A 24744-nucleotide genomic window follows, 5' to 3' on the forward strand; every position below is an offset into this window, starting at 1 on the left:
ATATACGCCGCGCCCGCGTTTGAACTTTATTACCATTTTGAATTGATTAATTTCATGGAACTTTTGTATGGCCCAAGTCAGGAAAAAGTTAAAGAAAAAATATGAATTTCCCCCGTGATTCAGCCAGTTATACCGACCAGATTTATGTATTTGTACGACTGTAGACAACGAGATGGGAGGGGGGGGGGTCGGAGGGTGAAGTGTGGCAGTGACGGGGTGGGGGGGGGGCAGGAGATACGATGCCACGATCTTGTTATTGGTGTTGACCAAAAGTTGTTACAAGGAAAGCTTATCTCAGTAAAACAGACTTATGGTCTTGCTCCAAGGACACCCAGGTCACTCAGGAGAACGAAACACAAGCTTCATGAGCTACGGTTTAACCAATTGAAGGTCACAATTATGCATAAAAAGAGATAACAGTTAATATATAAAGCTTTCAAACTTGTACCCTAACTTATTTCATCAAAGTCGGGATCTTAATAAGCTGTTGTAGAATTTCAAAACTAGCTTACAAACCATTACTTAAAAATGTACATTAAAATAAAATACAATAATCATAAATTTATTATGAATCCCTGTTATAGTTATTATTTAACAATTAGTTGTATTTAAAGAACTATGCCAACTAAGAATTCATAACAGAATTATGACGATACATGTACCTAGTGGAATAGCTGTAATAAAACAGCCTCGGGTCTGTGTCTAGTGAAGGAGAGCAGAAGGTGTCGGTGGGCAGCCGGCGCGCGGCTCGAGCACACTCAACACTCGATAAAATTGAACTCGCAGCGATCGGAGTCGACCACGACGGGAAATAAATTGCTTATTATTGCAGTGAATCTTAACGCCACAACATTGGACGTGTAAAAGTGCTCGTGTAATAACGTTTGTCCCCGCCCCGCACCACCCGCCATTCGCCCCCGACGGCACTTAATATCGGAATGGATGGGATTCAATTAACACGATTGGATTTAATGAACGGTTTCAGATCGCTGACGTCACTAGCTACACAAGCTGTCGCCGCGTGGGCACCGTGCGGCCGAGCGCTGCGGCGTGTGGCGGACGAACGCGACGAGAGTCGGTCTGATGGTGGCGAGGTCAGAGGTCATGTGGCAGGAGGACATCTCGGATCGATGCTAATTTCAAATTATTAATTTTTTGACGGGAGGCTTCGTAAGCCATTTATATTTTAGGTGATTTTATCGCGATATCAATTTGTCAGCACCGACAAAAGGTGTTGAACATCTAGATACAGATACTTTTGATAATTAATTCTAAAATCTTCGAAGTATTTAACTAGGGTATGAGATTAAAATAATCTGATTAAAGTCCATTCGATAGATTTCTAAAAACATTACATAATTATTTTCAATCACATCAGTAATAATGACTATTGAAGATAACACCTACCTGAGGGTAACCACAGTGGGTCTAGTGAAATCGCCCTCTAGTAAAGTACAACACACGAGATTTCAAATTACCGTCTACCTTCTTCATCTTTTGTTTACACGATTTGGAAAAAGTACGATGGTTTGCAATATCAGTAAAAGTCTGACACTCATTTCCGCTCATTCCAAACTGGGTAGAGTCGACGTAAAAAGGCACTATTTTTGAAAATCTATTTGACGTTCTCTCTCTCTTCCCAGCTGTGTCTCCCACATGTTGGTGGGGTAAGCTTTGCTCTTCTTCTCCACTTCATTATTTTCCAATTAGGCTTTTCAATCAAGTAGCTTATTACTAATTAAAAAACACAAACAAGTCAAGGTTGTCATGTAATCAACAGTTAAATCAACGTTATGCCATGAGTATTATAATTATGGACCATTAGAGAGGTTTGTATTAGTGGTGAGACACGGCACTCGGTTAGTAACAGTGACACACGCCGCGCGAGACACAGCACACAGGTTAGCGGGATCACGCGTTGTGTCTACATATAAAACCACATCTTGCTAGATAGCACACTATACCTAATAAATTGTTTAATCGACTGATCATTAAATGATATTAAAAAAAAACATAGATTTAAAAAAAATCGTTGTAGTATGGAGTTGTATGCACGAGGTGCAGGTTCGTACCCAACACAGGCAAAGTACCAATGTGACTTGATATTATCCTTGATATCCTAACAAACCACTCATAAGCGGTGACATCCTGAGAAAAAATTGATTCCGAATATTGAATTCTGAAATCGCCAACCCGCAGTGTCCGCGTGGTGATCAAGGCCCAAACCTTCACCACACAGGACGTATAGAGGCAGGAATTATTATGGCACTGATAAGTGGCGTCACACATCACATCTTCATCTACATGTTTTGTTCACGCGATTAAATAAAATGTATCCGATATTTTAAGGAAATTTATTTCACGGATTATTAGATTTTTTTAGGCAAATATCCAACTCTTGTCTGATATTATTCAGTTAAATTCCACAAGCGGTTAGGTATAACTCCGGGATTGCGTGTTGTTGTAGGCCATTCAACCCAAAGAATTGCTATTTCCAGGCAGAATTATAAAATATTGGAGATGTCGGAGCCTCGGGGGATTAATCCTCAGCAACTCTGAATATTTACGCACAAAGGAGATGGAGATTTTGAAATGTCAAATTATTTATTAAAATCGAGATAATGAGTTGTTTTGTTTGTGAAAACATTCTCGTCGGAAGTATTCCAGTGACATTTGTGATCACATCCTAGCCGGAGCGAGTGGCCGTCTGCCTGCCATGCCGTGTATATAAATCAGATGGACGTTTTATAGCGCGCTCGATGTTTTTCCGGCGCTAATGAAGACAAACAACGCATTCGAGGTTAGTGAGGTGTGCACACAAACAAACAAGCTCGCGCGGGGGTCGCGCAACAGACCTTGGTCGGAAAACATCCGCTGGTAGATCTCGTCGCAATCTGTAGGAGTATAATAACAAACGTTAATAAGTCTTGTAATTAATACGAAAAAAGAGTTTCAGTAATTGATTGGAATTTCAATCATGATAATTTTAATATTTATTGAAGACTCCCAGGTTAGTGTTAGAGGGAGTTAGTACCTTACTATATTTTTTCTTTACGCACATTTTTGTTCATTGAATGATTGACCCCCCGTACTGCAATATCAATAGTGGTAGCGTCAGTCTATTACTAGGATCGCACATTGCTCGCCGCGGCAGTCTCGTTGGCCAGCAGCCAGGCTGGACCCCCCCCCCCGCGGGTAGTGAAGCGCGAGAGCCATGCACCGGTGCTGACCCTGAGCTAACGCGCTCACTCGGCTACGATTGCACTCGGATTTAGGTTTGATTTTTCGTTTCATTTCATACTTATATTCCTTTGCATTTTCAGTTTTTGTGAGCGAAAATATCGTAGGATAAAACAACGAACTATTTAAACATCTTCAGTCATCGGGACTTTACCTATTCAGAAATTCTTTAATTAATGGTAAAATAATAGATCAATCAGTGACGAATAACATATGATCAATGAAAATACAAAAGTTTTAATTCTTCGGCATTTTTAAATGACGACCTAACATGATAAATTGTTTCAGTTCAAGTTAGGAATTCGGTGTTTCACTCTCGTTAGTAAGGTTCGTGCCGCAGCTCGATGGTCGGCGCTGAGCCGCGGCCTTCGACATACAATATCCCGCTTTTATCTCTGGATTTACAACAAATTGGTGTTTGGGCGCAAGCTACCCGATTAATTCAAAGCACGCCCATTCGCTCCAATAAATATGTTAAAATGTTCCGTGACAATGGCTCGGTGCCGATTTCGCATCGCGTTTTCGAGTCGCCGCCGTTTGTTGAAATTGTTCGCTCCGCCGCCGCGTGCGAGTCCAGGGAGAGTCTGCGTCGTGACACGATAACACAAACACTACTAAAATACTAGACTAATCCAGCCGAGCCGAATGATGAAATGTAACATACATGGTGAGACAACGACACGCGTCGGCACCGACACCGGTACGAGACCCATTATAATTTATGCAAATCTTAGAGCATTGCTCTATACGTAGGTAACAATAGTGTGCACTCACCGACTACGTGCAGCGTGACGAAGAAGGAGCGCACAGGCTGCGTGGAGACCTGGCACTCGTAGACGCCGGCGTCGCGCTGCTGCGCCCACTTGATGTGCAGCGTCCAGTCGTCCGTCTGCGGCGAGTGCGTGGCCTGGAAGCGCTGGTCCGACGTGTACGTGTAGCCGCCCACCGTCAGGATGTGCAGGTCGCGGTGCCGGATCCATGACACCTGCGCAACACACGCCTACCGTTAATATACACCATTAATAAACAATTCAAAAGTATCTAAGTACCCATTGGTTTGCCTTTGGTGCTTACTTCTCTCAATAAACATTTTGTTTATTTAGAATAGAAAGGGTTCATACAAAACAAAACTCTACAAATTACTAAAAAGACGTTTGCGTTTGTTATTTTGATACGATGTTCATTCATCTCGAAGAAAAGACAAAAATGAAACTCATTTATTTATTGGAGTGTAACAATCAAATTGTTAAGATATCGTTAACGACGTCGGCAGCGGGGCTCTGTTCAGTTGTGTTCATAAACATTCATCAAAGGTAACAAGAGTTAGGGCGCAATGTGACGGCATTTATCAAGCTCGAGCGCGGGGAAACCGAGCCGACCGCTCACTCACGGCGTTATTGAATGTTCGCCCGCTGCGGGGCCCTCGCGGACTCGTGCGTGATCGTGCGTGTTCGTGCGGGCTCGGCCGGGAATCAAAGGCTCGAAGAACTTTTTTAAAGTATTTTTTGCATTAATATTTGTCGGCGGTTGTTTTAGGCGCGGCGCCCATTGGCATGCAAATCAGTCTCTATGAAAATTGCGAACGGCTCTTTATTACTTATTCCTTTTATTTACTGTCGGCATGTAGCGCCACCGGTTTCGGCTCTTTAATTATCTCGGGTGCGTTAAGGTTCACGTTTTTTACTTCATTTATTTGAAGAAATGTCTATGTTAGGAACCGCCTCGGATGATTACGAGAGCTTTCTTTTTAAGTCACGCGCCTGCGTGTGAGGCATGTTGAAACGGTTTTGTCTAGGGTGAGTTTCATGTAAATCAACGCTACTGTTATAACTATATTATGTGCTCATTACAAGTTAAAAGAGCCGGCACAAGAAGCATAAATAAGTGTAATGATAATTTTAAACAAGCAAAAGTGAATTTCAGTTGCTTTCCAATGGCAACTTAAATTCAGATTATTATTATTATTGCTTTTCACTTCGAAATATCATATTAGTTCAAAGACTAAGTTAAGTAAGTAGAGAGAAGTAAGTTCAATTTTAGTGTTTTATGCTAATACATGATTGCAACATGTACTAACACTGCGACAGATATCCAACGGTATGTTTATTAAGTTCCCAAACAAACAAACAAGAAAGAGATTGAGTTCCCAAGCAGTCCGCGAGCCGCGGAGATTCCTTACATTCAATGTTTTGTTCACTTATGAAGTCCGTGCGGGCCGCCGCAACATTTTCTCTACCTTTTTGAAAGGAATCGTGACGTCACAAGTTTAGGTTTGGGATATTCATTGCACAAAATAAAGAGATTGCTGATAAGAAAGTTGTAGGAAACTACCTAAAAATAACTTATATCTATTTCTTCTTCTTTTATAACTTTATCCAGCAGTAAGACATTTACGGACCTTAATGAGATTATTCAAGACTACAAATCGTGAGAGCTCATGCGTGAGGCGGCTAGCACTTGTTAATACATTGTTTTGTGAGTGTTTCGTGTGAAGGCCGTCGCTCGGCCATTAATCTTCCAGTCTTATATAAAAGTTACTCGCGTCAATATTAGTCGCGCTTGGTCCTCTAATCTGATGTTATACATTTGTACGTAATCTGTAACGCGGCGGACGTTAGTTCCGTGCGGCTGGTGTCGACGCGCCCTGCCCCGGACACTCGGCGGCTCGCCTAGTCCGGGGATTACAAACGCTGTGCTTATTAGCCGCGTGTAGTTGTCGGCTGCTGAAAGCTAAGCTTCAGGTATTTATAACTGAAAAGCGTTAAATTGTTCTTCAATTATTTCGGTTACACGGCTCATGGGTTTGTATCGGGTAGGGTCACGTCATTTCGGGTTAAAAGTAGCGAGGATACAAAATAAGGTTCTGTGATTTCTGGGCTAGTTGAACTTAATCTTCGTATATTACAGACGCTGATTCTGTTATAACACTTATTCATTAATAATCTAAATAAACAAGACAACTAATCAATCGACAGGTAATATGGCTTGTTGTTTAAGTACGCAGTCTGTCAGGTTTTCACCTATTTAAAGTGTTGAGACGCACGCGAGAGGGACTCGGCGTGGTTACATGTAAGGTGACTTCATTAAATATAAGGACATGCCGCTGCGCGCGCGGCAGTTGATTTCCAAAGGGTTGAGCTGTCGGCCCTCCCTTCAGACTAAGTTATGTTAGTAATAAGTTAAGGCGTGCTTGAGTCCGACCCGAGCTCTCATCTAACTCACCGCGCACTGATAATGTACCTCCTGCGTAAGAACCCGAGTTTCATATGTTATGTGGCACGTTGTTTCGACAGATTTGTGACATAGCGCGCGACCTGGACCTAGTGCGCACTTCGAAGTCGCAAGAAGAGATACACTGTACGGAATCTAGCGATTTTCTTATAAATATGCTTAAGGGGAGAGAGATAGCAACAGCTTAAAGTAAGTTCAAGGTGTATTTAATAGAGTAAGAAGAAACAACATAAAAGAATGTATTCTCATAATAATCTACCATCTTATAACATCCTGCGTTCCACGTACTCGGAAATACATTTGATCTGTTTTGTATTCATATTACTCGTACATAATAAATTATAATAATGAAATGGCAATACAACATATATATATATATATAGTCTGAAACAAACTAAAGCGGAACTCATACATCTCGTTATTAGGGGAAAGGTTCGGCTAAACGTATTTAAAACATGATTCGTCAACCGAGCGCTGCACTAAATAAGGTCAGCTTTCTTCAACATTGGACAATCGTATTTATAGCAGACACACTGAGGGCTCTGCAGAGTCAATAACCTCTCTATAATTCAGGCGTATATTTAAATAGCAAATGGAAAATGGACGTATCACACATCTATGGGTGAATTTCAACAGGTCCAATAAAATCTTCATTTCCGTGGATTTTTTATTCTTCAACTTTAGAACAAGATAAAATAGTGTTTACTCAAGTTTAAGATCAGATTTGCAGTTTTGCTTAATATCTAGCAGATAGCTTAAAAAACTAACGAGATATACAAGATTGAAAATTCCTTGCCACGGCGATGAAACATGCATGCACGGCAATGAAACATGCGTCCATGGCAATGAAATGTTATTACTCGTATAGTGTACAAGAATTTTTAAATGACAAAGTTAATAATTGAAAAAAAAAAATACTATTAATTTATACGCAATAATAATAGAATATAATACGTTAAAATCCAGTTACACATGATATTATTTTTATAATATAACTATAAATAGATACATCCCTGTCCAGTGGCGATGAAAACATAAGCCACGGAAATGAAACACGTGGCCACGGCAATGAAAGGAAACTGTTTTACAAGGCACGGCGATGATGTTTTTTTCATTCCCGTGTATTTTTTTTCATTACCATAGCAAATTTTGTCCACGGAAACCACGGCAATGAAAGCACGGCGATGAAAATCAAGGGATATAATTCAATTTACTAAAAAACTGGTAATAATTCACAGTAATGAACACTTTACAAATAAACTAAATATAAATGGCATTGTATTGAATGCTCAATCGAGATTAAAAACTTATTGAAATAGAAGTTAGACCTGTCCATGGCGATGAAAGAAAAAATGTCCAGTACCAAAAAAATCGAATACTTTTAATTATAGCTCGAAAACGCAGGCACGTACACACGTCGTTCCTTGTCGAGCCTTTCGACGTTACTTATATGCAACGTTTAACGCACAACGGGAGCGACACAAAACGTTAGAATATGCAATATTCTCAAATATGTTTAGGACATGGCGATGAAAGCTAGTTCTGGGACAAACAGTTTTTTATTAACTATATGTTGTATTGTTTAAATATTTGAATAAATATATTCGGAGACAATACTTTAACTATTCACGAATTAAATAAAACTAAGTTTTAATATAAATAACGATACATTTTTGATCAATGATGTATTTAATACATCAAGGTGACGTGTGGACAAACACGGCGATGAAAGATTATGTGGCTTAACTTTTTTTTTGGAAAACCTATTGATTCTATTAATAAAATATTTAGTGCTACAGATAGGTTTTTATATCATCTACCTAAAAAAAAATGTTAGAACATTATAACAATGCTTTTTAGTACCGATTTCATCGATGCCACGCAATTTTTGGGTCCGGGAAATTCACCCCTATTATAATTTGTTTGCGTATTTAATTTGTTTCGTTCGTACAATAAATTAGTATTCCCTTGTGTACGTGTCACGTTGTCTAGCGCTTTACTCCCAATAAGTGTCAATAGAGTTCGACTTGATAAGTTCTGCCGGCTGTACCTACTGTTACAATGTTACAGGATATATCGATACTAATCGATTATCGATACATTCATTACTGCTCCATAAAGAATAGTCGGAATTACAAAATACTTTTGATACTAGATCCTGACGTTATTGGAATGCATTTGGATATAGTTCGCAAATTGTAACTTAAAAAAATGAATGGCTAGTTTTATTTTAGGAATATGTTTATACCTTCGATAATTATTTATTCATGTAATCAGGCCGCCAGGACTACCCACGGGCAGCACAGTTAGTTAAGCGATCTGTTAGGCTCAAATGGTCCCCGTATTGATTCTTGTTCTACGTACATTTTATCATTCTTATGCTTATTTTCGTTAACATATCTATATAAAAAACATAAGAGTAGAGTAGGCAAAAAAAGTAGTATAACCGCAGAAAATTTTAATCTCCAAGTATAGTCAAGTTATGTAGTACAAGTTATCATATTATACTTCAAAAAAATAATCACTGCAAACGCAGGCGATATTCTACACCGTGTGACGTCCGAAAACCCTTGATTTAACTTGCGAAACTAAAGGGAAGGAAACGAAAGGACACCGTTTTATTCAAATCCAATGTTCGTCGGCGACGAGGACATGTGCGGGGGGGGGGAGCACGTGTCGAGCAGTGCCGAGCGCGCGGAGAGCGGGCGTCGAGCGGGTATCACACTAATGATCGGCTTATAGTTCTGGCTGGATACTGCGGAGCTTTGTGGATGCGTTCCTGAAGATTTGTGACGCAAGCACTCGGTTTCAGTTTTCGATATGCGGGTAACATAAACCTAATATCGGTCTCGCTGACGACACCAATGTATATAAATGAGATGAGAAGTGTCGATCTACTTAGCAAGCTAGACGAAACCAATGCATGTGTCGTTAGCTTTTTACTACTTACTCATGTTTTTAGTTCTGGAAGTTTAATTTGTAAAACAAAACAAAAGAAAATGGTCATTTCGGATGAAGTTTTAACTCATATTTCCTCATAATTACATCATTTGAAACGACGTACTACCTGCTGGTTCTATTTTCAAATAAAATCCTGTGTTATTGTAGAGCCGGACATTGAGCTGTAAACCTGGCGAGTCCCCGAGGAGCGCGGCGTGATGTCCTCGCGACGCAGAGCCGCTCCGAATACTAAGACAGTACTGTATACACACACCTCACACATCTGTGTAGATGTGCAGATGTTTGTCACCATTCGTTTATTATTCTCAACAGATACGGCTCCAAGATAAAAACTTTGTCGAGCGAACTCGAATTCCTTCTCGCGAGTGTCTTCGGATGGAGGACGGCTGTTGTAAATTCTTACAGAACTACTTGTCTGGCCAGTTATTGTATAGGAATTAACATGTTTCACTATAGGGCTTAGTTTTTATAAAATAATTATACTAATAGCAACCTTCTATGTCTGTAACTTTATCTCCGAGATTTTACTCCGCGATTTCATTGCTCGCAGCATCACAATATCAGTAAGTACAGTGTGTACACATAACTCTGTATCAGTAAATAAGTTTGTGTAAGTTTCACCTTTATATTAATTAGTTTAATCATCAAGTAAAAGCGTGGTATATTTTACTTTTATGTGTATTTATGAATATTGCCTCTTACATTAGTTATGCTTTTCAGCAACAAAATGATGTTATGGTTATAAGGATAATGCTGTTATTTCGTTATAATAACTTGCAAACATAACAATCAGCTTGTTTTTCCCCTGAGCGATATGAGTGGAGGTCTTGTAAGCTTTGTTTAAGAAATTTGGTAAGTTAAGATAAGTACCATTAAGAGGTACGTAGCTGGGGAGTGTACGGCGAGGCGTTCGGTGTGGGTGTGAGTCGGAGCTCGCATGAGGTACAGCTCCAACGCTAGTTGGCGGCACGGGGCGCTGCTGGTGGTCGCTTTCAGTAAATTCAGTGCCACATCACGGAGAGCTGGGCGGGAGCTCGAGCGCTGGGAGCGGGGCGGGGGCCGCACTGCGAGGGAGGGGCAGGTCCGCCCCCACTCCCCGCACACCCGCACCGCCTTCCGACCACCACTTTCATTTAGTTTACATGCCACTAATTCCTGGCTTGCTAACGGCTCCCAAGTATTTGCATGACATTCCCGACAGTGATTACGCTTCGCCGGAGGACAGCTCCTCACCGCTCACTGGGAACCTTCACCAACTATGCGTGACGTCATTCATCGATGTTAACTATGACTGTTGGTTGCATGCTCGGCTCGCGCGGGAACTTTACTCAGGGGAAATAAGTATGACGTGAATTGTGCTTTGTTGGACGGCAGTGACAAATTATTTACACGATTAGTGTTTTTGCATCACTTGATGAATATATTTCAGTTATTATATATTTCTATTATCAGCTTATGAATCTCATTTATATTGTTAAAATGAGAACCTTTACATATATGACTTCAAAAGAAAGGATAATGTTTGTTCACTTGTTAAATCAAAATTATTTCGCTACGGTGGCCACGAAGGGTATACTTAAATACCGATGCCATAGGAGGCTTTCAGTTGAAACAAGAGCGCTATCTAAGAAGTTCCGAGCTACGGAGCACGCAGCGCGTGTACGTCTTAAAAGATTAAAACTTGTGATTTGATAGGGGCGGCCCCGAGTCCGCTGATAAGACGCGCGGGTATCGGAGATCTCGAACACTCTCAATGTGTCCCGACACTCGTCCTCACACATAACGCATAACATAGCGGTTATGACCGCGACACAGGCGTACACAATGTTTGCGGCGCGTGGAACTGACGTCGGTGTAAATTAGCCATAGATAACGGACCTGATACGAATACTGCGTGATCAGAACTTTAAGTGATTGTTTGTTAGACAACATTCCCTTTTGTGTAGAGATGTTAACTATATTTCTTCCCGTAATGTTAAATCTGTTTCTTTGTTGTAAGCTTTAGACTTAGCTCATTAAGCTAAGTCATAAAGGGTTTGAAACAAACCGCAGATTTAATTGAACGATAGGAACAGTAAGCATGACATTTACAATGTGTGTCGCCGAATACTTGCTGCTATCAGTTATTGTATAACTTTCCAGTAAATAAAAATTATAATTATCCTCAATTATAATTATTTAACAACATCAACCATCATAATCATGTTTAAAACATTCATTATTTTCAAAAAGGGGCTTAATTTTGGGTTACCGAAAATATGTTCGCAAATTGTCACTCTAAAACCTCTTTGAGAAAATTGCGGGCTTCAAGTTTCCTTCACAATAGAAAACCCCAAAAACAAAAGAGTATCGCGGACCCGTGCTCCACGCTAAGCGACTTATTTCCGCTTCTGTTGCCCTCGGTTTGATGTTTGCCGAATCAAGAGGTTTATTTAATTTTTTGTTACCGCTGAACATTTTTTCAATTCGTTTTAAATGATTACTTTGCTTATCATCAGACATTTAACGCAATGTCATAAACGGTTTACTTCGCAAAAGTGTGTCAAAATGTAAGCTTTAGAATATAAATGTGCTATTTAGACGGTGTCAATGTATCGAGACGAATGTTGTAGCAGCTCATTGGACATGCAAAATGTAGTGTAAACACATAACTGAATAGTTTACAGCCTCGTTTGCATGTTACACTCCGCTAAGATGGCCGGTTTCGGGCTACGACTCTGTTACGGCTTGGCTACGGAGCTGCTACGCCGTAGTACTGCTACGTTGTTATTATGTTGTGGATATTTATGAGTGTACAATTAATTTGTAGGGTAAAGTTTGTTGTACCCGAGAGTTCTATCTCTCCCCGGCGTGGTTTATGTCATTTTAGCTTTAAATGAATAAACTGGATGCGTACATCAAATAATCCTGCAATTGCCTAAAAAAGCCTTGTGTTCTGAACAATTCTATTAGATGAAGTACATATCTATTGCTGATACACTTCAACAAAGACAACATTTTTATTATTATTCGAATGCAAAAGAATCTAAAGGGAGTCCATCACTTCTCTACAAACGCTTCATTATAAGTATTTAGAGCGGAGGTTACCCGCTAAGAACCAAACGGACTTTGGGGACCAGAACATGTTGCTAGTTGTCTAGAACTACTAGTTGATAATTTATTAGGAACAAGTTCCCAAGTGCTACGAACACTGGAACATAGTGTTACAGAAACAATAATAGCTCATATGTAACAAACTTGACTTCCACTGAAATATTGCTACCAAGTGGAATAACTAATCTTATTACGGTCGACTGCCGTCAGCAAAAGGAAAGCCTACAATACAGAATATTGAATAGAGTTCATCTGATAAAGCTCTAAAACAGAAGCATGTTGAATCTAAGAATTTGTGAACGGTAGGCAAAAACTAGATATTTAACATCGTACATGCCATTCCGAAATTTGTTTAAATGCAATATTGTGGGACGAAACAATTCTAGCATCCGAGAAGGCAAGCTCCGGGATGGAAGGCGAGTCACTTGTGGCGAGGCGTAGCCGGCTGGCGCTGAGCGTAGCGACCGCAACACCGCTTGATTGCGACTCGTAGCGCTGCTGCTACGCCGTAGCGCAGCAAAAGTGTGACGTAATTAAATAAATGATGCAGCGCATCGTAACCGCTACTACGACATGGATTGTTGCTGTCGGGATCAACCAGAGTTTTGGGAAAGCTGCTGTTCAAGGTTTTAATAATTTTTGTGATGTTGTTTTAAACTTTTTTATCTCTGTTTTACTAATGTTCATTGATCCTAAAGGTTCGTTTTATTAAAAATGATTTTTTTCTGTTAGTTCCTTACTTACTTTTCATAAGTTTTAAGTTATAAACAGTTCAAAGTCATGAGTTTTAAAATTTAAAAGGCCTTACATTTATGATACCTTTGATTCGCATAATTACTTTTGTTACGTACTTTGGCTAATTTTTGTGATAAATATTCGTTTGACGTATTTGTATCATGCCGGCGCTTATTTATTAGTTGAAACATTCATTACAACAACGTAAACAAATTAATCAAATAACACCATCAAAGACATTATTTACTATTTGTTAACGTCAAAAATAATCTATTGTGTTCCATTTAATTAAAACAAAAGACATTGTTAGTGCATCGGTTTTCTCCCACAATGATTATTCTGACCTGTAGGTACAGTACAGTCACAGGCAGTCTACTGTCACTCCGCTAGCAAGAAGATCTGAGCTGTATCAGTTATCACACGAGCAATGATAATATGACAATGGAAAAAAAGTGTTAGTTGCCAGAAGAAGTGTTGAAATAAAAATGTTTATGAGTTTATCCCTAATAGGTGGTTAATGTTTTTACGATATTTCAATACGGTTTAGTGTCCTAGGCGCACTTCAGCAGTACTAGGTACTAGTCCCTGCCGCGGCACTAGACGAGGTCAGACCTCTTAAAACCCGCTGATAATAAGGTCGGAGGTGTTCAGACTGCACTCATCTACTTAGCGAGGAGACGCGCTCCGTGCTGAGCACGAGCTCCATTAACTCACGGCGACTAACTGATACTTATTAATGGAGCGACGACGAACATGTACCGCTATACTGCTGCAGTATCATTTGAGTTAAGATAATATTATAATATCAAGTATTGTTAGAAGTAGCAATATGCTGAGCGGAGTAACTTATCCAAACATAATTTATTATTTCTATATCTTACTTGCGTGATCGCTTTTCCTATATTCACCCTCCTGATGCCCTTTGCAGATCACATCCTAAATCCAATCTCAAAATTCAACCCCACTCCACTGACTTCTACTCCTTCTCCTTCTCCGTTCATGCAGCGAGACTGTGGAATGCACTGCCGCTTAACATTCGTGACTCCAAATCTGTCGGTCTATTTGTAAGTCTCTGTAAGATAGTCTAATGTCCTTGTCCATGTAACTTTATTTAAAGTATATGTATATATTTATATAAGTATGTATTTTTTATATAGTTGTATTTTTATTGTCCTATATTTGTTTACACACTGTGTCTATGTTTCTTTTTTTTATCTCCTGTCGCAGGTCTGCTGGCAGAAATTTCTTAAGAAATAAGCTGTACCTTTGTACCCAATGTATTTTAATTTTTATATTTATCTTTGTACTTTGTGTGTACATAAATAAATAATTATTAAAAGTTAAATAAACTTATTAAACTGCAATTGCTCAAGAATTTTGTAGTTTTAAGCTTAAATTTTTAGTAAATTCATAAAGTCACAATTTCATTATGTAGATGTGAACATTGTTTTGTCTGAGTCGCGCAAGTGGTTCGCCTAACGAATCAGAACAGCTCCTTTGACAGTCAATAATTGTGCTCCTAATGGAACTACGACGGAGGCGTTCGTTACGCCGCGGCGGTTGGTGCTGAGAGCTTTACGTGTTGTACAACAGATGGTACACGGCAGAAGATTTGTGTGATATGATTATACCTAGACAGAAATCTGATTTTTTTTTCCATTTCCGATCTAGGAGTAAGTGTATCGCAAGTGTGTGGCAAGTGTATTGTCTAATACTTAATACAGATTAATTTTTACCAGCTCCCATCCGCGTCACGGGCCTTGGAATGACCACCGCTTGGTGACCGGCCACCGGGCTCCAGGGGACAGAGGAGGGGTGGCGTGTGTGAGTGCAGGCGGGGGGAGGGCGCGGGCGCCGGCCAGCGGGACATTAATCTCTATCCTTTTGTTCGGGACGCCGAGCATGGTTTTTAATTGTGAGGGACATTTTGGTGACAAGTTAATGTTGTTTATGTTACTTTAAGTGGTTTAGTACTGTTTTAGGATAATTTAATCTGTTGTAGAACATCAGCATTATTGGTGCCTCGCGCTGAGTAGCCAACAGCACCGTATTACGTCTACACATAGTGTTGTGTTTCCTCGCGCCTCGCGCCGCGCCGACACTTCCACACGTCAGCTGCACAAGCTGCTGCGCTGTAGACACTACAGTATTTGATTTAGGTTATTAACTTATGAAATGATTTTTCACTTATTTCTAGTTACATAGTTTTAAAGTGTTAAGTTACTTACAGGCGTTTTTATTTGTAACTGTGTTCAGTATCTGTTGCTATTATAAACTCAAGTAAAGGAACGGTTATGATAACTACAAGATGACATTTGAAAAATGCGGCTCTCGCTACAGGTTATTGTTCCTATTGACACGTCCCGACCTTAGCCCAACAAACACTAATGACAACACTGGAATGTGTAATGGTTACTCTACTTCTGGTTAATGCTCTATGTCCAAGAAATTCGTATTTACTCTATCTCTAATAACAATAAAATCTCAACTAACCAAAATACTGGGAACGGTTTTTCTTACAAACTTAATGCAAGGTGCGTAACGTGAGAGGAAGTCATTTTGTGGCCTTTTACTACAGACGTCTTAACCTTTTTACTTTCAACTGGTTTAGCTTGAAGAACTCGCAACAAAACAGTTTCTCTATGAACTACTCCGCTCGCGTGGCCCGCAGGCTGCGCTCTCGCAACTTATTTGACATTACTCAAGCGCTGTCGTCAGGAGTTTTACTTTATGACGTCACGTGGCCCGGTTCCGGTCTCGTCCAGATATTATATTAAAGTTATTCAGTAAACAGCGAGATTAGTAAAATGTTTAGAGCGCGCTGAACTGCGAACAACGATAAACTTGTTTCACTCGTTCTGTTACAGACTGTAAACATTTGTTGTTACAGGTTACGAAGAACTTCAATTATAATGATAAGGCGTGTTTTACGTGTTATGGCTCGCCGTACTGAAAGTTCCTTCGTTTATGTCAAGTTTTAATGTCACAAAATAATAAAACGTAACGTAAAAAGTTTTAGTTCATGAGGGATATTAAAAAAGGTAATTAAATCTCTGGTTATTAAGTCTAATATATTTTCGTAAGCGGGAATGCATTTAAAATGCCTTACGATCATCTAAATTTAGAAGTTAGAACAGAGATGTGGTTCTACGGAGTTCCTAGGTGACGCAGGTAGCTCTCCTAGTGTTGAAGTATCTCGTGTCGAGTGGCGCCGCACTACACAACGCGCTGATCCCGGAGTGCCGCGGGATCGCGATACACTTCACTACTTCGCCGATCCCCGACAACTATCCGTCTCTAGAGGTAAGGATTATTTTTCTACTCTTAGAATGGGGAAGGATAAATTATAGTACGGCAATGTAGAGGCTAAGTGCGTATAACCGGATAACGACAATTGCGCGCCGTTACTCTTAGATATCTCATGGCTACATAAAACAGTTTAAATTAATGTTGAATGTATTAAATGTTTATGTTACGAATCTTAACGTAAACATTATAGACAGAATCGTCAGTAAGCTAGAGCTCATGAGTTCAATTCACAGAGCATTTTATTTTGAGAAATACAAGTCGAATGTATTTTATAGGTCATCCATCAAACCTAGTCTTTGAAATAAGAAAGTTCATAGCCATGTACGCATATTCCTTGTATATCGCAACCTTAAATGACGCATAACTATGAGTGATATGATGTCAATTAGAGACAATGATGATGTCATTTTCATCATCATTTAAGTTTTTGTATATGTATAATGCGGACTCATATTTAGGTAGTATGGCCCGGCTCATGCGTAACACTGCTCGCTGTGAACGCGCCGCCAGCCGAGGTGTTGCGTGTTTTATGTTGTTTCTTACAAACTCAAACGGAAAGTTTACCGGAGGCGGTGCCAGGGCCTACCCCAGGCTTAGCTGTTTATATACAAATTCGCGATTTATTCCCTTTTAGCAGATTACTTCTGAAACTAAAACACTTTAAGTTATCGCACCCCGTTTGTTTCTTATTCACTTACGGAATTAACAAAATGCCTTAATTTTGTTAGATTCTTCGTGAAATACCGTGCTCCAGTACAATTGTATTTCCAACCTGCCGTATAATATTTTGGTTGATAAAGGCTGGATATTTAAGCCAATCGTTCGATTGTAAACTACATTTAAAAAAAACGAAAAAAATCTTCAAATTATACATTTATGTAACTTCGTCTTCTTGTAAAAAAAAAATGGAATTTGTACCGAATTACATGCAAATATAGAGTTATTATTACGTTGTGATATGTGACATACGAATGTATATTCGTAGATTATTATTTTTTTATGTGTCGAATATAATATTTAGTTGCTATTATTGTTATGAACTCCGTGTAAAGCTTAGCGTGGGGCTCGCGGGCCCCGCGGGGCGCGCTCTATTGTCAGCGCCCACATAATGCCTACGTCCCAACATTTTCCCTTTTTCTTTAAACTCTACTTAACCCTTTGACTGCGCGAATAGGATCTCTATTGTTGCAGCACTTAAAAGAATTTGCTTTTTACTTAAATGAAAACGATGCTCATGTATATGCAAGGGACTAAGCCTTCATTGTTATCTTGAATCTTATGTAAAGTTCTATATTAACCTGCACTGCATTATGCCTTTATTACATACTTTTGGAAGCTAATAAAACACATAAATGTGATACTGTGTGCGTGATACTTACTATCTTTATACAAGGCATTAGAGTGAGCCACATATGAACCGTATCGCAAAACCATCGCAAGCTCGGCCATGCTGCTAGGTTCATGCGTCGTGACAAAAATCTTCACTAATCATTATTTTACCGCATTATGCAGAGCTAACTCATATTAGCCACAAAACCAGAATGTCAACGCAAGTAGTTATCAGGTTGGTCAGTTCAAGTTAAATTGGGTGCAATTGAGCAGCACACGGGCTGGCATCGCTTGCAACCTGACTCTATTGATGCAAGCCTGAGGTCTCAGGTCAAATTGTTTCACTGAACGAACCCGAGTGTAACGCTATGAATATTTGAAACGGTTTATGAATATGAATAAAACGATTCGCTTACGTAGTTTCAAGTGTAACTGTTGGCCTGATTTCAAAATGAATAACTGTTGGCATTAATTAGTGGGTTACGCAAAGCTTTGCTACGCGGCTACATGCGCTACGTTTGCTACGAGAGTGCGTAGCACACGTAATGGGCTCGAAAGGTAAAGTAAGTTTCCTGAACGTCAAGTTACGCTTTTATTACTCTAGCAGGCGATGACAGTTGTTTATAATAACCACAGGGCGTTTTAAAATTATTAATAAATCAACGTTATTTAGTGACAGTGTGAGTTTGATATATCAAAGTTTATGTGGCTGACATAATGGTAATAACTTTTATTAGCAAGTCTTATTTCACTCATTATTATGTACATTATTAAAAAACAAATACTTGTGTGGATGACTCTCCTCAACGTCTCACACGTATGATGTCATACTGTGCGTTACTGCTGCTGGTATAAAAATATTCACGATAATTACAGGCAAAAAGCATAGGTCACGCAAATAAAAAAAGTGAATGATTCAGAAGAAAAACCAGAAAAAACACATTTGAAAAACATCAGCCGCTACATCTTAAACTCCAGATAACGCAGCGAATGTTAACCTTTTTTACTAAACTAGAGCCGTCCTAATCTACTGCCCCTCCCCGCGGGGCCCGCGACCCCCCTGCCCCATCCCTCACAAAAAAGATAACCGTATCTCGGCATCGTGCCCCCGAAAATTGCGTCTTTTCATCACATTGAGCCGCGCGTTCACATTACACGACCACGGACTACGGTTTAAGCTTACACAATCCCATTGTGCTATACGACGTACATCTCTATATATATATGTGTGTGTACGCATATTACGTTTCTATTTGTGTACGAGCCTACGTAAGCAGAAAACAGCTGAGAGGTTCTACTGTAAATGCATCGTACACTCTCTTGAGCAAATTGCAGAATTATAAAAATTGCCGAAAATTATTCTTATCGTAATCAGGTTGGGCTATTTATAACAATAAAATATTTATTTGTTTAATAATGTAAACAAGATCATGCTCGCCATAACGAGGGCAACGAGAGACTGATCTGAAGTACAAGTAAATACAAAGTTTATGTCTTCTATTAAATATTGTGTTAAATCTTAAAGTCCCGTCATCAATTTAATGTGAACAACAGTATATTGACAATGAAGGGTTGGGGTGAGGCTGACAAGGTTGAATTTATTGCTTCCAACATAATACTGGAGATTATTAATAGATTATTGATTTATCTATGTACTATTTCAGTTATTTACAAATAAGAATTATTCTAAGAATTATGTACTTTCTCGAGACAAAAAGTTGTCGCGTAGTGAGGCGAAGGCTCGCGTGTTGCGTAGCGCGTGGGATTCGCGGGGTTGATAAATTGTTCATTAGTGGTACCTTGTTTTAAATTGAGTACTTGTAACGCTTATTGTTTTTGTTGGTTAGATACCGTGTTAACAAAAACAAGCGTTATAATAACCAGAAAATAAGAGTTAGTTTAAAACATACACTATTGTAAAAAATAATGCTATAGCGAGTCAAATTAAAGATCCTGCTATCAGTTTTTGTGGAATTTTAAGGTGTACAATATACATATATAAGTTCTATTATTTTATTTTGATCAAAAAGATTGTCACCGCACTATAAATATTGTCAAGGAAGAAAATTTTTAAATATTATGCATGTATTGTACTTAACAACCCTCCTCTTAATTCACTATGTATTGAAAAAACATATATACATATTTTGTTTTGTTTTAAAGGTCTAAGCATTGATAGACAGGGGAAGTGACTTCGTTTTATTATAGGTGCTGATTTATGTTTGAAGAAATATAATGTAGCTGAAGTAGTTTCCTCAAGTTGTAACAGTATTAGAGCGGACAGGATTGCAGCGCGGCGCCGAGTAATTGCGTCTCTCTGCACCCGGTATTATAGAGTCGGCCCAGCTTCACGAGATTATTGTAGAGACAGCTCCTGGACACCAGCACCGGCAGGGAAGTCAGTGTTGTTAGGAAATAATATTTTCCTACAGTTAATAGTTATCATCAATCTTATAGATTAAAAGCTACGTTATTGATTACACAGTAATCAGTATTAAGTAACCAGGTTAACATATTATTGCTTGACAAATCACTTAACGTGTTTAACCTAAGCGTACTGGGAAGTATCATAGAATTGTTCGGGTATCATGAAGATACTAAATATAGCTTAAGTTCTTCTGATAAGGTTGAAATTAAATATGGTATTACAAACTAATTTTGATTAAAATATGAGTGGGTCTGTGTGATGGCGTCAGGTAATGGACCGCGACGGTAAAGGATTAGTCATCCGAGTGCGTAGATACAGCACGGCGCTGAGCGCTGACGACACGCGCCGCGCCCGCGTCGTGCCCGCGCCGCGCCTGAACTGCGTGTCCCACATTCATGAAGCTGGTTTAATTGATGGAAGAGCAAGCAGTTGTGCCACTGCCTAATGAATTATCCCACATTTGTCATCATAATTAATACTTTTTAAATGATTACGTTATGTTATTCCTTTTTATCCATTTGCCTTTTAACACTTATTACATGTAAGAAGATCATTACGACAAACATTTCAGTAATTTCTTCATAACTCACATGCCACGCTAATGACATATAATTTGGGCAGAACAAGGCGACACACGATTCGTCGCTAAGTAATTGAAAGTGTTTGCGCTGCCCACATGTTTAAGCTTTATTAATATAGAGATAAGAACAAAAATATCAAAAGCGCCAGTAAAAGATATATTGTCAAATCTCGTCGCGGCGAACACCCGCGTCAAAGTATTTAATCCGCCCTCTCCTTGGGCTCGACGTAATGAAAAACCGACAAAGGCTTAGAGGAGTAAGGGGGGGGCACACTACCTCTAAAAAAATAACAGAAGATCTAACGATCTGCAGCCTGCGTGGTTAATAACAAAATAATCAGGAAAACAGGCGCCGGACGTACCGCAGTTACTCTTTCAATGAGAGGCTGGTTTAAACTTTGTAGCCCATTTTTGTTAATTAAACCTTCTGTACGTTGCGAACCCAAGAATAGCGTGTGGTTATGTTTGGGCAGCTACAATGCAGCTAGCCGGCAGACAGTTTGTTGTTCACATTTTCTTTATCTCCTCTCCATTAAATTGTTTTTCTTACTGTAAGAGCTATTGGAAAATATGTATGTCTTACCTTTGATGGTTTATGTTGACTGTTACATCTAATTTTCTTTACAGTGCTAATATACAGCATAACGTTTCTATCAAGTGTTGGATTCTGTAAGATCTCTGCAGTGGTTAAACTTAGGAATTCTCGCTTGCGCAATGTTTATTCCGTGTCAGGATTACTGTAGGCGGCAGCAGCGCCAGTCATCATTAGTGCAACTATTCAAACAGCGGGTGTTTGTTGCGACATTCATAATACTTACGACGTACATCCGTTGTTAGTGCGGCTCAGTACACTACAGCTCCTGCTCTGCACGCAGCGAATGTTAATTCATACAAACATTATTACCTACTTCCGGAATATTTATGAAGGTCTCAGCAAGAAGCTGCAGTTCCAACACCGCCCAACGTCAAGGGACGGAAACACATGAAAAAGTGTTTTTTTCCTTACGACGTCAAAGGGTGTGTCATGGAGAAACACGCGACACAAACGCGCAAAAGGTTCACGTAACTATAGAAAATATATTAATTTGAGCATTGTAATAACACTGTCCTCTGTCATCCAATTACTTCTTACTTGTGGTGTTTTATTATTTTAAGATATTGCTGTCAGTTGTTTTTTTGCATCCCTGGCGGCTGTCCCTTGGATCAGCGTTCCGTCATGCGGGGCGTGTCTGGCGACCGGGTCCCGGGCCCGGCCCGGACGCACGGGAAGTAAGTCACAGTGACGCGGTCACCTCGTTTGACGGCGGACTTTAATTTCGTCTCGTTAGCTGCGCCATGATATGCATATAAATAGCATGTTAAAATGCACATATTAAACATTTATTCATATACATATATATCGCGTGAGATGACTACGCGAGTTAAATTAGTTCAGGAGTGTTGACGGGAATTATATTTCTGCTTATCTTGCATAAAATTAAGTCTGTCATTATAAGCTAGTGTCACGTTGGCGCTCGTCCGTTTTAGTAGGTACCTGTCAAAGGATTTTGACACAGTCTTCATTTCTGTATGCACATTGGTTTGGTATTTTTCTGAACTCTCGTAATAATCTTGTTATAAAGTTGGCTATGAGGGTGCGGGAAACAATGTGACGTAATACACAGTATTAGTGACACTGTACAAACGAGGCTGTCGGCGTGAGTCACGGCCGGCGGCCGGCGCGCGGTATGTAGCGCCGGCCGCACTCTACTGTAAATATTTGAGCGTTAATGAAGGATTCTTGCAAAGACGGAGTGCCCACGATTAGCGCTAACGTTTTTGTGCGCGTGACAAATGGCGGGCGGAACCGGGCGGCGGCGCTTAGCTCGCGCCCGCACTCGTGAGCGCCGCGAGGAACTCCCGCTTTTTGTGGAGCACTTCATTTTGTGGATGTTTTGTGGCGAGCTGTCCACCGCCGACAGACGCGCTTCACTAGACTCAATGAAATTTGGAATACTATGTGGGAAGGAAAACTATGTATGTTTGTTGTACATTTACGTTATGATAGGAATTCAAGGTTGGAATATTTATGTAAAATGTAAACAACATCACAGTGTTACTTCACTCGTGATGGTTTCATGTCACGTAATTACATAGCATCACCATTTGTCGATACCGGACAGCGCGCGGCCTCATAATAACACCTCTTTACGCAAATGACTGTTGACTGCTGACGACCATTAAACGCGATCCGACGCGTCACGTGGTAATGACAGCGTTACTGTATGACACCAGACAGGGCACCACGCTGCCTGACGTAAAGTCGGATTCATGCAAGCTCATAATCTAATTAGAAACTAACTTCTGAATAGTATCCGTGTGAAATATCAAGTACACAACTTATATTGGTTTTAACTTGAAGAAAAAAACATTATTTTAGCTTGAAGGAAAATACACTTCCAAAATCTCATCTAAAATGAAATCAGAATATTAACTAATCGCGTTTCTGTGGAACACTTCACATTCTCAAAGAGACCGCACCTCGGAGAGTTCAAACAGCGCGTGACGTCACGGGACCCACACGTGAGCCTCTCATACAGCTCACGCACGATTTTGTTTGTAAATTCTACGATTATTATTACGATTTCCGTTGATTCTGAGAAAACTCATTTAATGTTCTTCTCGAGTAAATATATATTTATACTCAAAATGGTTATATTATACGTAGAATGTTTTCAGGAAACGAAGCTGGTTTTCTCTGCAACATTTTATTTTTTATTATGTTGTAGATTTGATGGTAATAGCCAAACTTACATTATGACTAATGGCCCTTAATCTAAGGAGGTAATCATATAGATTTAATATAAATTTCACATTACATTATATTCACACATAGAGCTACACATTAGCTCACGCCTGTTTTGCACGTGCCGCAATGATCAGCCTGACTTTAGCCCGCAGATGTTGCCTACATTCTGTAGAGCTAAATAAAAACAACTTTCCCTCGTTTGTGAATTATATGGATCCGCGGAGCGGGTACCGGGTTCCGTAATAAAAAACTTTGTGTTTGCGAGCCTATTGACACAACATCAAAGTTGCAGAAGTATTACTCTGAACAACACGTGGTGAGAAACTTTCGACTCATATACCTAAAGCTAACGGCGCGATAAACCGAGAGGTTGGCTTTATGTTCCGAGTCGAGTTCTTCAGAATAATAAAAACATACAACCTTGAAATATTTGCAGATTTTGTGCAGGATTATACATGTTGACTATCGAGGCATAAATAGTTAGGATACCTATCAGGTTAGTTGCCTTTCTAAAGGATAAACAATTACTTATGAGTCCGGTTATTTTTCACGCATCGTGTGGCCGGACCGAGCGCGTGAGCCCTTAGCAAGACCGCGACGCGGCACGGCGCGGCACAGCGCGTCTAACCTCCAGCGCCCCGCTTAGGCAGGCATTGTGTAGGCCGGCATTGTTCGCCCAGACTCGAGGCTCCTACCGGGGACGTAACGTTTTTGTAATATTATTTATTGTTAGGGCCTGGATCTATTTGTTGTGGTGCCTGGAATGAGGCCACGACGGAAAAATACCTGCTCAGCGCCTCACAAATTTATTTTAATGCTAATTAAGTTTAATTAGCTAGTAAGTAATGTATTATTGCAATCACCGGTTGAATCAAACGACTGACATTTGGATAGCTGTATTATTCTGATATTGTTTTGGTTAACAACACAAAACCATTTTATAAATAGCATACATTATGGTCAAAAGTCAAAGTTCGTAAATGTCCGGCGGTAATAAAACAACGCCTTCATATTTCCCTCTACTTTACATCTGGGACAATTTCATTAACT

At 39.7% G+C, this 24744-nt stretch overlaps 1 protein-coding gene across 5 annotated transcripts in view; it reads right to left on the reverse strand.

The window, feature by feature from the left end:
* LOC113500948 (peroxidasin homolog) overlaps window positions 1-24744 on the reverse strand; it is a 231512-nt gene that overhangs the window by 17220 nt on the left and 189548 nt on the right. For 3 of the 5 annotated variants that reach the window (XM_026881896.1, XM_026881895.1, XM_026881894.1), the window contains exons 4-5: window positions 4015-4225; window positions 2856-2894 (exon numbers count right to left, since the gene is read on the reverse strand). In XM_026881896.1, coding sequence (XP_026737697.1) covers window positions 2856-2894; window positions 4015-4225 — 250 coding nt within the window. The remainder of the gene's footprint in view (window positions 1-2855; window positions 2895-4014; window positions 4226-24744) is intronic. The other 2 variants (XM_026881898.1, XM_026881897.1) reach the window with 1 other exon arrangement.

Source organism: Trichoplusia ni, chromosome 15 (genome assembly GCF_003590095.1).
Source record: "Trichoplusia ni isolate ovarian cell line Hi5 chromosome 15, tn1, whole genome shotgun sequence".
NCBI lineage: Eukaryota > Metazoa > Arthropoda > Insecta > Lepidoptera > Noctuidae > Trichoplusia > Trichoplusia ni.